This window comes from Lagopus leucura, unplaced genomic scaffold (assembly GCF_019238085.1).
Source record: "Lagopus leucura isolate 7727_CA_CO unplaced genomic scaffold, USGS_WTPT01 Super-Scaffold_100037, whole genome shotgun sequence".
Classification (NCBI taxonomy): domain Eukaryota; kingdom Metazoa; phylum Chordata; class Aves; order Galliformes; family Phasianidae; genus Lagopus; species Lagopus leucura.
In genome coordinates, this window is record NW_024962286.1 from 501824 (window position 1) to 515374 (window position 13551).

General features: G+C 50.2%; 1 protein-coding gene across 4 annotated transcripts in view; it reads left to right on the top strand.

The window, feature by feature from the left end:
- The window catches only part of EPHB2 (EPH receptor B2), a 98265-nt gene that overhangs the window by 59811 nt on the left and 24903 nt on the right, over positions 1 to 13551 (top strand). For all 4 annotated transcript variants that reach the window (XM_042882995.1, XM_042882997.1, XM_042882996.1 and 1 more), the window contains exons 4-5: positions 4341 to 4496; positions 5403 to 5738. In XM_042882995.1, the coding sequence (XP_042738929.1) occupies positions 4341 to 4496; positions 5403 to 5738 (492 nt within the window). The remainder of the gene's footprint in view (positions 1 to 4340; positions 4497 to 5402; positions 5739 to 13551) is intronic.

Here is a 13551-nt window from a genome sequence, read left to right on the forward strand (position 1 = left end):
TCTGAATGGTTTGAGTTGGAAGGGACCCTTAAAGGCCATCTGGTCCAACTCCCCTGCGGTGAACAGGGATGCCCACAGCTCCTTCGGTGCTCAGAGCAATAAAATGCTTGAACTTCTGGTTAGCCCTCAAGTGATCATGCAGTTGGATTGATATCTTTGTAGGTCCCTTCCACCTGAACTGTTGCAATTACTCTGCTGGAGTACCATTCAGGAGAGCACTGCTGACTGCTGTTCTTCAGGCATCTGCAGGAGCAAAGAGATCCAAAGCCCTTCTGACCTGTGAACTCTTAGCTTAATGTCGGCTTCGTGCAGGAAAGCGTGCTTCTGGAAGTGCACTGTGAATGTCTTTGGGACTGGCAGCTGCCCTTGGTGAACGTACAGCTCCTGAAAGATTTGGGGCTCAAGCTTTCCCTTTGGATCAAATCATAGAATTGCTTAGCTTGGAGGAGACCATTCCAATCCCTGCTGTGGGTTGGTGCCCCCACCACTCATGCTGCTCAGAGCCCCATCCGTAGCCTTGGGCACCTTGAGGGATGAGGCACTCATAGCTCTGGGCAGCAGTGCCAGGGCCTCACTGCCCTTTAAGTAGAGAAGATTGTCTGCTCTAGCAGCCTTGGTTGTCTGCTCTAGCAGCCTTGCCATCCATAATCTGAAGCTACTGGGAATACTCCGTTCCCCTGGGCTCAGGCAGGGATGGAGGGCTTTCCATTTCTCTTTAAGAGCCCCCCTGACAGGTCAGGGATGCTGAACCATGAGCAGCAGGTAAGAAATTCCAAGCATTTCTCACTGACAGCTAAATTCCCATCACAACTGATGGATGTGCCTCCCAGAGCAGGGGGGCTTGCAGGTGTGCGTGCCCACAGGTGTGGTGGTCTAGCCAGATGCTTGAACTCCTCACAGTGCTTGCAGGGAGATGACCTTGTGAACTCCACAGCAGGGATTTACTGGCAAGCTCCTGGCATGAAGGCTGTGAGGATGTGAGATGTGTTTGGCACTGGGACAGAGCTGCAGGGGTTTGGATGAAGGTGCTCCCTCCCTGAGGTCATCCTGGGGAGTGTGCTGGTGCCCTTGCAGGAGAGCAGGGAGATAGAAGTGCCCAGGCTCTGCAGGATAACCAGCAACAGTGGTGTCCAAAAGCCTGAACTCCTTGGCCATCCCTTCTCTTGCTCTTTGGGGCCTGTTTTAGGGTATCCTGGCTGAAAGGCTGGGGGCATTTTTTTCCCTTGCATGGCCTTCCAGTGGTGCTTCCCAAACAAGGTATCACTCTACCCTGCCTTGGACTCTCTATACCTTTGTGACATCCCAGCCCTAAGGTTCCAATGCACCCCCATGCTGACTTAGTAGTGCCTCTGCACCAACCCACAGAGCTGTATCCCAGTGCATCTCATGTGGCCTCAGGGCTGTCATGAAGTGTCTGCAAAGAGGAATTAGAAACTAGAGGTGTTGAGTTGATTCACATTCCTCTTAAACCAAGCAGCCAGTGGCGAGCTGCAAGTATGCAGAGTGCAATGGGGAAGTCCATGCTGGAAACACTTCTAAGGTAGTTGTGTCTGGAGGTGCTCTGGGCACCTTGTCCTTGGGCTGGGACAAGGATGAGGTGACTTGGGGAGTGATGCTGGGGATTAGTATTGCAGGATGTGTTTCAGAGCCTTGGCATCTTCTCCAGGGAGGCAGGAGCAGCAGTGCTGTGTGCTGGACAAAGTGATGTGGTCCATTCTGGTACCTTTCTAAGAGCTGTTAGCAATGGGAAGATGCTTTTCCAGACCTGTGCTGTCAGCTTCTCTTCCTGTCTTATGGAGAATGAGTGGGTTTATCAGGAACATTTGCATTGTGCATTCTTACTTTATTGACAACTCTTTAATTCGCATCACAGAGGTTGGCTGAGCTCTGCATTCCTCTTCAGTTAATCTCTTTTAACCCTGTTTTCCCTCCTGCATTTCTATTCTCTTGCTCTCCAAACGCTGTCACTGTCGTTGGCAGTGATAGCACCTGGCAATGGGATTAATTGCTTATCTCAAGTATGAGGTAACACTGTGGGCTGCTAATTACATTTATCAGGAGGGAAATTGGAAGAATTGCCCAGAGGAAGGCTGTCCCACGAAGGATGAGCGTTGAGAGCTCATGTCTGTTTTGGAAGAAAGAGGCACGGTTCATGAAAGGAATAAGAGGTAAAACTTCAAACTGGTTGGACAAAGTCATAAATACCCCACAGCCACTGCGAGCAGCAGACTCGAAGTGCTGGTGGAGGGGACTCTCCTTTCATGCCCTGACCTTTAGTTTGGGAAAAAGTCTCCTGTTTTTCCCAATTGCCCTCACGCTGGTTGACCCAAAAGCACCATGCAGGAGAAAGGAGATGGCAGAGCCCCAACAGCTCGGGACTGTGGAGTCATCCTGGCCTCCACCCCACAACAAGATGGGAGGCAGCTGGAAGATAAGGCTGGGGATGTAAGACTCAGAGCCTTGCTTGAGTGGAGGAGGGCTGCCAGGAGATAATGGTGGACAAAGAGAGCTGAGGAAGGGTGTTCATCAGAACCAACAGTGTGGATTGAAAGAGCTGCCATTCAGTGATCTGCTGTCTCTTGACGTGATTTCGGAACGCTGCAGAGGAGTCACACCAAAATGTTGTCATTTTGCAGGGTTATTTGTTGCCTTATCTGTATGGGGATGAAGAAAGTTGCCAAAAATGCTGATCATGTTTTAAGGGCATGTGAAAAGAGTTCTAGCAGCCCAGCTTGGTCAGAGTGGAGTAATTATGTATGTTGCTTGTATTGCATGTCAGTATTGGTATTGGTACAGGAACCCTGCTATCATTTTGGGTGCAGAGCCACCTTCATCTCTCTGTAACAGAGATAATCACAACACCTTTCCCAGCAGTGTAACACCCTCTGAGATGGGTTAATACTGAGAGACACTGGGAACAGGATCAGAAAAGGAGTCGAAAGCCTTAGAGGATGGGGGACCATGGGGATGAAAAGATTCATGAACATGAGACGGGGGAGAAGCCGGCTTTCCTGCAGATTTCCAGCAGATCCTTTGACTTCAGGAGTCCAAAGGGACTCCTGAAGCATGCAGGGTAGGGTATTTTTCTGTTTTCTTGTTGGAAACCCAAGATAATGTTGAAGGTAAGGGTTGAAAACAGAGAAAATTCTTATTTGTGTGTTTGTTTTTAAATTAAAAATAAGCACTTCTAGTAGCTCTTGCTTACAGCAATCCTGGGAACCTGGATGACCTGATCTAGTGGTTGGCAACCCTTTCCATGTCGAGGGATCATCTTTAAGGTCCCCCCTCCAACCTAAGCCATTCTATGGTTCTATGATACGATTCACTCCTGACCATATGTTTTTCCTGGGCTGTTTTTTTGTTCTGCCTCACTCCTGAAAGCCTTGATGGTGAACTGAAGTAGAAGTTTGTTTAACTCATTTTAGTGCAGAAACCACCTGCCACCCCCAGGCTCTTCATGCTGCACGAGAGATCAACAGTGGTGAAAGTCACAACGGAGTGTAGTCACCGAGAGCCGTGCTGATAAATGGTTATAGCCAAGCTTTTGCATTGGCACTGGTGACCCACTGGGTTGGAAAGGGCCTTCTAGTGCTGTAGGCTTTGCAACAATATTTTTAGCCTTATGCACCATATCTGTTAATGCTATATTTCAAGTTGTGGTCCAGCCTTCACCACCCATCTGCTGCAAGGCAGCACGTGAGCCACTCTGGCACCCATCATGCCTGGCTGAACATGCATTTTTTGAGTGGCTGTTGCTAACGATGTGGCTTCATCTGTGAGTGGCTAGACCCCAGCAAACTGCTGCTTGCGTGTGATGGCATGATTAGCAATGGCATAAACGAGAGGAAACTCATGGAGACTCTTACATGAATGTGGGATTCTTAGGAAGAGTCAGCATTGCTTTGTGCAGGTCAGTTCCACCTCCAGCAGGAGGGAAGATCTCCACCCTAAAAGGTTTTACTAGAAAATAAGCAGCCCAGCTCATGCCATCCTCTTTGAGAGACTTTGGTCTGATTCGGTACAGCCACTCTGAACTTCTTGCATGATAGCAGATAAAAATCCCCTTTGCTGTCCTAAGACTTGGTCTGTGGACCTTGTTTTTGCATTTGTGGTTGGGAATGCAACAGGGGAGACCTACATAGAGACCCCATCTCAACCTGCCTTTTCAGGGTCTTCACACCAGCTGCTCTTTCTCCACTCTGTTCATTTCAACTTGTCGGGTTTTGGCTTTGGATGCTGCAACGCCCCAAAGAGCTTTTTCCTGCAGCACTGCCGAGCTCTGGGCATCCTCGCCAGCCCTCCTTCCTCACAACTCACCATCGCTCTTGGTTCTTTTCCAGGCTGCCCATCAGGGACCTTCAAGGCCAGCCAAGGAGATGAAGGATGTGTCCATTGTCCAATTAACAGCCGGACGACTTCGGAAGGGGCCACGAACTGCGTGTGCCGGAATGGATATTATCGGGCAGATGCTGACCCTGTCGACATGCCCTGCACCAGTATGTGGGCTCCAGGCAACTGGGGAGGGGAGGCACAGAGCTGGGGAAGGAGGCGTGCATCAGCCAAAGCATTTAGGGTGACTCAGAGCTCTAAGCTGTGGGATGACTTCACTCTGGGGCTGCTCCTGAATGCTAAGTCCTGGCTGTAGGTGCTCAGGAGTTTAGGGCAAGGGCAAGGAATCAGAAAAAATACCAAAAATGTCAGGTGAATTTTGTCGTGGGTACTGTGTGGTCAGTTTAGCAGGGACGGACCTGAGTTAAGAAGGTAAGTTTGGCTCCCACTCCTGCTTTTGGCTGTTCAGCTTCCTGCACACATCCCTGTGACACCAAGAGAGTCACAGAATCATGGAATGGCTCGGCTTGGATGGAACCATAAAGCCGTCTAGTTCCCTTGCCAAGAGCTGGTTGCCCCCCACACTGAGCCGCTCAGGGCCCCATCCAACCTGGCCTTGGGCACCTCCAGGAATTGGGCACCCACAGCTCCCTGGGCAGTTTGGACTCCATAATTAGCAGCCTATTCTTCCTAATATCTAATGTAAATATCCCCTCATTTAGTTTAAAACCACTCGTCTGTGACCTTTCTCTATCAGACCACAGTATTGTCTCCCTCCTGTTAATAAGCTCCTTTAAGGGCTAGAATGGCACAGTGAGGTCTCCCAGGAGTCTTCTCCAGCCTGAACAAGCCAAGCTCCCTTAACCCTTCTTCATAGGAAAGGTGCTGCAACCCTCTGAGCTTCTTTGTTGTTGAACCCCACTCCTTTCACATAGACCCACATCTCAAGGTTGTCAAGATCCAGCAAGAGAAGCAGCTGGGCTCAACGCAGGGCAAATCCTTGCTGGGGATGGGTTCCCATAGCATAGAGCAGAGCCCTTGTTCTTACACTTTTCTCTCTATTCCCATCATAGCCATCCCATCTGCCCCCCAGTCTGTGATCTCCAGCGTGAACGAAACCTCCCTGATGCTGGAGTGGACCCCACCACGAGACTCAGGGGGCCGGGAGGATCTGGTGTACAACATCATCTGCAAGAGCTGCGGGTCGGGCCGGGGGGCGTGCACACGCTGTGGGGACAATGTGCAGTTTGCCCCACGCCAGCTGGGTCTGACAGAGCCTCGCATCTACATCAGCGACCTGCTGGCCCACACGCAGTACACCTTCGAAATCCAGGCTGTGAATGGCGTCACCGACCAAAGCCCCTTCTCCCCGCAGTTTGCATCAGTGAATATCACCACCAACCAGGCTGGTAAGAGGCCCTGTCTCCTGTCAGACCCCCGTGGGAAGGGGAGGTGGGGGTGTGGGGACTGAACGCACGTGCTGGATGAAGTTCTGTGGTATGAGCAGGGCCTGAAGGGGAGGCGGAGTGGGGTGAGATGTGGTGTGATGTCTCTTGCTCTGTGGTAAGCAGATGCAGTGGCCTGGCAATTCCTGGACAAAACATAGAATCATATAATGGTTGACTTGGAAACGATCTTAAAGGGCCAACTCCAGTCATTACCAATGGCCTTGAGCACCTCCAGGGATGGGGCGCCTTCAGCTCTCTGGATGGGTTCTGAGTACCAAGAATTTCCTCCTAACATCTAACCTAAATCTCCTCTCTTTTAGTTTAAAACCATTCCTCCTTGTCCTATCACTATCTGCCCATGTAAAAAGTCGGTTTCGCTCCTATGTATAAACTCAACCAGAGGGAATCCCTTGAATATGAAAAATATCCCCTATTTCTGTGTGCCCCAAGACAGAGCTGCCATGCCAGCCACTGCAGCAGTCTAGCTCGTGTCACTGTCCTCTGGTGTCTCAGCGTTTCCCTCTGGCATTGGACCCATAATCATTTCTTTGATGCCAGCAGGCACACACGCTGTAGGTGCCTTTAATCCTCATTGCTGGCAGCGTTGCAGACACAGCAGCAGCTCACACTGCTGCTGGCAGCCCCTGTTGGTGCTCCTGGTTCCTGAGGAGAGAAGGTAATATCGGCTCGAGTGTTTTGACACAAGCTGTCATCTCTGCTCCAACAGCAGAGAAAGTGCAGCCTCTGGCCCAAGCACCAGAACAGGCCGTGAAAACAGAGGAAAGCTGTAGAGATGGGAGGCTGTGAGCCAGCTGTACAGGATTGCTGCCTGGAAAACTGCTCCAGATCCTGTGCTGCTGCAAGCCACCTGCCATGCTCACAAGCCCCTCTCTGCTGTGCTTGGTGAAGAAGACAACACAGCAAAGCTGTAATGGTTTCTCTTTGGGTTGCCAGCTTCTGTGCTGGCCCAGGGGGCTGGGGAAAGGGATGTGCTGGGGTTGCTGGCAGTGCTGTTTCCTAGGAGAGCTGCAGGTGGCAGCTGTGCTGGTGGCTGGGTGGCCTGCAGACCTGCTCTCCCTGTCCTGCCTGGAAGCCATCTGGACCTGGAGCACCTCTTGGGGCCAGGCCTGAGCTTAATCCTATTGCACGGTGGAAGCACATCAATATGGTGTGAGGAAGCAAGCAAGTGGTTGATCTGAACACTGCAGACTGTGTGCAGGGAGTGTGAACGTTCCTCGGGGTTCCTGGACACTACGAGAACTTCAGCACCAAATTGGATGAGTGTGGACTGTTGCATTGGCACAGAGCTGCTGGAGGCTGTGTTGTGTGCTTGCTGCAGGGTGCGGATGGTGGTGTGGGGTGTTGGTAAGGCAGTGGTGGTGCAGATGGGCATGGGTTGGTTGGACGCACACAGTGCTGAGAGAGGTAACGTGCAAAAATGTGTCGGTCACCATGAACCGTCTTGGTGAAAAGCAGAAAGCTGAGCTGAAGGTGAATCCTCTTTCAGTCCCCTGATCATCATCCTCCTTGTTTGATACTCCTTCATTGTCAGGACTCACACTTCTCAGCCTGTGTGATATCTCCCTTAATGTATCTATTCATTAGCACTAAACAGTAACTGTCTGCTTGCTGATTCCTCTGTAATTAGAGGTTCTGAATTCTTCAGCTTACACTGCCTGGCAGCCTTGGTGTAGATCATTAGCAGTTGGTAACAGAAGCTGCACACACAAAGGCAGAGCTGGGACAGGAGAATGGAGGGTGTTGTACCAGGAGGAGAGTGCATGGAGAGAGTGGGGCATTGAGCCTGGAAGTTGGTGGCTGCAGCATGGAGCTGCATCAGAGGAGGCTCAGGTGGGTGATAGGGAAAGGATCCTCACCAGAGGGCAGTGGGCATGGCACAGATCCCTGGCGCACAGGGAGCACTGGGACACTCAGCCATAGGGTTTGGGTGGTGCTGTGCATGGCCAGGTGTTGTGCTCGGGGATCTCGGGTGGGCCCCTTCCGACTCGGGATGTTCTGTGATTATGTTGAAATCCAGCAGCATCTTTAACCTTCAGATATCATAAATTCCTCAGCATTCCAGAGAAAAGATGCTATGAGACAGTGGGAAAATGATCCCTATAGAATGGCCAGAGTGCAAATACTGAGTTTGAATGGAGGAGTGCAACTGGTGGCTTTGATGGCATCGTGACAGTTGACACTAAATAGCAGCTTGAGATCAAAGAAGATAACACACCATTCACCTTCCTGTTCTAGAATTCACAGAATGCTAGAATAGCCTAGGTTGGAGGACATCTTAAAGCCCATCCAGTTCCAACCCCTGCATTAGGCTGGGTGCCCCCCACCAGCTCAGGTTGCCCAGGGCCCATCCATGGCCTCAGGCACCTCCAGGGACATCCACAACTTCTCTGGGCAGACCGTGCCTGAGCCTCACCACCCTGTGAAAGACAGTTCATCACTGCCACATCCCTCTCCAATGATTACTGCCATCATTTGAAATACGCACCTTCTTTCTGGTCTGGATTTCTGTAACATTCAGTCTGTGTCAACCAAACGCATTTTGCTGTTGTCCTGTGTTGGTAGGATGTTTGTACTCATGTAGAGACACAGTGGGTAGCTTCTCTCAAGGGAAAACAAGAGACAATTAGACCAAGATGGATCATTCTTTTTTTGCTATGAGGTGGTTTTGCAGAATGTGGCTCTCCCTTTAGCTCTTTGTGGACACTTTCATATTCTTCGTCATAATTCTGTGTTAATTAGATACTGCAGCTAGTAGAAGCACTACTGCAAATAATCTGCTTTCCTTTCTGTGCTGTTTGCTCACTGTTTGCTCTATACATCCAAGGACTCTGCAGCCTCACCCAGCTGTGCAAGGAGCTCTTACCTCCTTGGTGGTCTCTCTGACAATGTCTTGGTCCCTTCACATTCTGCTTCCCTGGTGCAATATGCCTCTCTGCAAGGCCTACATTTGAGTTTCCAGACCTAAGCATAACCTCACTGTTGTATTCATGGGCTCAGCCATCAAGCTATGTTCACTGCTGTGCAGAGAGGTTGTTTCTGTGTCTGTGGCTTTTCCTGAGTCCTGGAAAATGCCACCTCTCTGGTAACCTCTCCCAGGACTGTGTCACCCTCCTGAGAAGATGCCTTTCTTAATTTCTAGTCTGTATCTGTGGCTCATTCCCCTTGTCATGTCATCCATCCCCAATGAGCAGAGCTTGCTTTCACCCTTCTTTAACTGCTCTTTAGGCAGTGGTGACTAAGATTAGATTCACCCTTACCGTCTTCATTAGCAGGCTAGACCAGAAAATTATAAAGGACCAGCATCAGAACAAAAGAAATTAAAAGAGCTTGAAGGAGATCTTCCCTTTCTACCACCTCCCTGCTCCCCAGCCAACTCAATGGATTTGCCCATTCTGGAATTTACCCATTCCAGCAAACTCTGTATGATCCCATTTCCTGTCACCTTTAAGACCAGGCTGTATTTTCTCTTTGCTCTTCTCAGTAGACTTCTCTGTGACTCCCTAAGCTGCATTTTATCAATGGCTCATCCTCTGCTTTCCTGCCATACGGTACTGCTCCCCTACAGCTCTGTATGGAGGCACGTCCAGGACTTTCCATCCACCCCTTACAAAACCTTGATGCCTAAAAGAAAACAAACATGCCGTGCAGATATAGGGTGCCACAAAAAACCTTTTCTCAGCCATTCCAGAACCAGAGATCTGTGCCAAGAGGGGTGGATGAGAGGAGAGCTGAGAGGCGTGCCAGCATCCCAGGAGGGAAGGAGCAGGAGGGAAGCCAGGGGTCAAGGAGCTGAGCATGGCCCAACGCTTGGGATAATGACACTCAACTAATTGAGAACCATGCCGTGTGTCAACCCTCTCACTTGTGACAGCACACTGCTCCTGCTTGCTAATTTGTGGCATTCTTTGGGGAGGGTTGGGGAGGGGGATAATCTTGGTGCTGGGAGGATTTTCAGTCTCTGTTCATGCTGTGGATGAGCTGAGTGCCTGGGAAACTTGGGGAAGGAAAGGGCTTCTTGGGCAGGGAAGTTTTAAATAGCAAGTGGGAAGAGCAGCTCTTGGTATTGGGCTGTGGCTGCTGCTCACCTGGAAGGGAGAAGGAAGAACTGCTCTGCAGATTACACCAATTCAAGACCTCCCAGTGTCTGGGGAAACAAGAACATCCAGATTTTTTGGGGGACGTGTTCCTTATGAGGGATTCTTGTGTCACACAGAGTCAGAAGGGAGGATTCGTGCAAGTGTCAGAGGCTCTTGGCTGCAAACAGAGCCCAAATAAACAGACTATGGGATAGGTAATACAGTGTGAACACCAGCTAGTGTGTGGCACAGGGAACAGATATTCATTCCCAATAAACTGATCAGGAGAAGCATCCTCTGCAGCAGAACTGAATGGCCCATCTTCTGTGTTTCTGTGGATTCAGATAACTTACTTTGATGGTATATGTCACAGCATGAGTCCTTTGGCTTGGGAGATGCACAGCTCACACCTGTGCTCTAGGTTCGTGCCAGACATCATTAAGGTTTAAAATTCCCTTGTAGCCATGGTCCATGAGCTTCTGCTCCTGGCTTTGCCCAGAGCAGGCTATAGCTTTGAAAAGATTTCCCTGTCTGTGAAACAAAAACCTGGGGAAGTGCATGCAGAAGTCACTTTAGAGAGCTGGAATGAGCTTTCCAGCTCTTAAAATGAGTCCATTTCTTGTTGTCTTCCAGTATAAATGTAAAAGCCAGGAGACTGTAGCATCCCAGCATCTTGCATCTCTCATCCAACCACCCAGCTATGGCAGGACAGGTACAGTTTTGGCTGGATAATTCTTGGTAATCACCAAAGGCAGAGTTCTCCTCACATCTCCAACCTGCCCTAGGGCTGCACAACCTCCTGGGTAGGAAGCTTTTCCTCATGTCCAACCTGAACCTCCTAAGCTATGCTCTGTGGACGTTGTCCTATGTTACACTGAGATGTTCAGGCTCAGGCATGTTATAGATTACCCTGCCTATCTATGAACCTTACATTCAGCCCTGTGTGTGAATGAAACATCTTTGAGAAAAGCATCTAGACTTTAGACATCAAGATGCTGTTTTGGTGCCAAATGTTGGAGGCAGCTGAGTAGGACCTAAGGGCAAACCATAAAAAGGAGACAGCTCTTCTCCATATAACACCTCATGAAAAAAGTATCACATGCAAGACTGGACTGTATTCTGCAAGGTAGGTACAGTAGCTGTACTGAAGTCTCACTGCCACTTGGAAAAGCTGGGTGAAACTTAGTTGTACTGGATGACCTTAGGTGTTTTTTCCACCCTTAAGGATTCTGTGACTCACGTGGTCATTGCACACACATCTGGCTGCCCACATTCAAGAGAGCTGAACTGTGCTGGTATTAGGTACATAGAAAGGCTGATAAAGAGATCAGAACCCAGGAGAAGCCATGTTCCAGAGTGGAGACTGAAATTGTGTGTTTAGTCTTGGTGAGGGGTTGGAATCGCTGTCTGCATGGGTGTAGTAGCATGGAAAGTGACCGCAAAGAGAAAAGTGCTATTAAAGCAAGACAAGAGCAGATGGTACAGAATGGTTAGCGATGGGCTTTGGGTGAAGAAGCCAGAGCAGAAGCCTGGATGCCTAAGTGAGGCAGGAACGTATCTGCTGAGCTGCTGTAGGGTTACTTCTAAGGTCCTCCTCTTCTTTGGAAGACTCCATGTCCCAGCCTATTGCCTTGGGCTGGCTGAGGGCATGGCAGCAGCTGGCCATGAGCACCTGGGAGAGCCCCAGCCATGCCCAAATCCTCTCTGCTCTGCCCATTGGAGACTGCCGGGAGCCAGGGCTCCCAGATGGCAGGAGGTTTGCCAGCTGCTGGCTCTTCAGGACTCCTCTTTCTGCTTCTGTGGTGGGCAGTTGGGGGGATGCTGGCAAGGCAGGGTATAATCTGCATGGCTCAAGCTTTCCTAGCAGATGCTCTTCTCCCACTACCAGCTCTGTGGGCTCCTCCACCTGCTGACTTCCAGATTTCCCTGTTGCATAAATTACTTTGTGAATTTGAGGATCATTTTTCCCACACCTGCCCGGGGCTTCAGAAACCTGTTCCAGAGCATCTGGAGCTGGCTCTGTGTGGAAGACAAAAAACCACCCATGATGGATGCGGGTGGAAAGTCCCCTTTGGTGAATCAACCCCTCCCTCCCTCCCTGCAGTGCGCTGCCGTCCTTGCTGCGTGTGAGCCAACAGAGTGGCTCAGGTGCTCACCTTTTGCTTATGTGTTCAGGAGGGGTGATTTATCTTTTCTGCTGCACTTGGCAAACGATCTGCAGTGCTAATCGCCTTGCTTGCGCACGAGGCACCGAGTGCCAGCATTTGGGCAGGTGGAGCTGCCAGAAGCAGGTACATGAAGCCACAGAGACACAGGAGAGATGCAGAGAGAGGTGCTACGAACAAAAATGTCAGGGTCACAGTGTTGGAACAGAGATAAAATAATCCTGATAGCTGCAGAATTTCCCAGCACACAGCGGAAGGCAGCCTGGCAGAGCCTCAAATTAGCCAGACCCAGTGGGTGGGAGGGGATGCACTGCAGCAGGAATCCTTCTTCCAAGCTTTTATCAGGAAAAATTTCTCTGGTCCATTTTTCATGTTTGCAGTTTCCAAAATGGGGATGTTTCTAAGAATATTTTAGTTGGGCACTTTCTAAGAAAACACCTCGTTATTGAAAATCTGGGGAGCAAGTTGGGGAGATGGCTTCTGCCAGCTTTGTTGCTTCTCGCCAGCCCTGCACTGATGCTTCTGCCTTGATCTGGAGCAGATGAGATTTCCATGTGGAGGTAGGGATGCGCCTGGCTCTGAGTGACCCCAAACCCGCTCCCATATCTGTGTCTGGATGCTGAGGTTCTCCACAGTGCCAGCGGAGCATCTCCTCTCCGTGCTGAGAACAAAGTCCAGCCCTTCTCCATGGGCAGGCTGGCAGCGTGCAAATGAAGGCTGCAAACTCAGTTAAACAAAGGGCATAAAGACAGCCAAAAGCCTTCTTCTGCCTGAGCCAAGAGACTGGGCTTGTGGCATTAGGAGCTGCTTTAAAAGGCTGTAATCTACACCAAACCTTTGTTGATTTAGATGAGGCCTGAGCCAGGAGCCAGTTTTGCATTGCCTGTATTTTTAAGGTTTTCCAGCGTGTGGAGTTACAGACTTGAGAGGCTTGCTGGGAAATTTTGCAGTCACTCCACACACAAACAACATGGGTATCAGCTGGCAGGGCTACCTAGAATCACAGAACCACAGAATCCTTAAAGTTGGAAAGACCGCTAAGACCATCAAGCCTGACCATCAACCCGTGGCCACCATGCCCACTAAACCATGTCACTTGCCAGCTGAACCACATCCCTTCTCTCACACTTATGGATACCACCTTTTTCATACCGGCCTTCTCAGGCACTTGAATTTCTTCACAGAAAAATGAAAGAAAGTCTGTTTTTAGTTAGACACCCAGATCCACTTGCTCACAGCTGGAAACCCTGTGGGTCTGGGACATCTCAGGGCAAGCAGGGAGAGCCAGTCTGGGTTATATTCCCCTTGGCTGGGATGCTGGTGCGAGACATTCAGGTCTGTGGAGGTGCACAGTGAGTTGTCCTGGCTTCTCACCCTGTCCTGTTTAGAACCATGGAATCATTAGGGTTGGAAAAGACATCTAAGAACATCCAGTCCAACCCCAGCCCACCCTCACCGTACCACTGACCACATCCCTCTGTGCCACATCTCCACGTTCCTTGCACCCCTCCA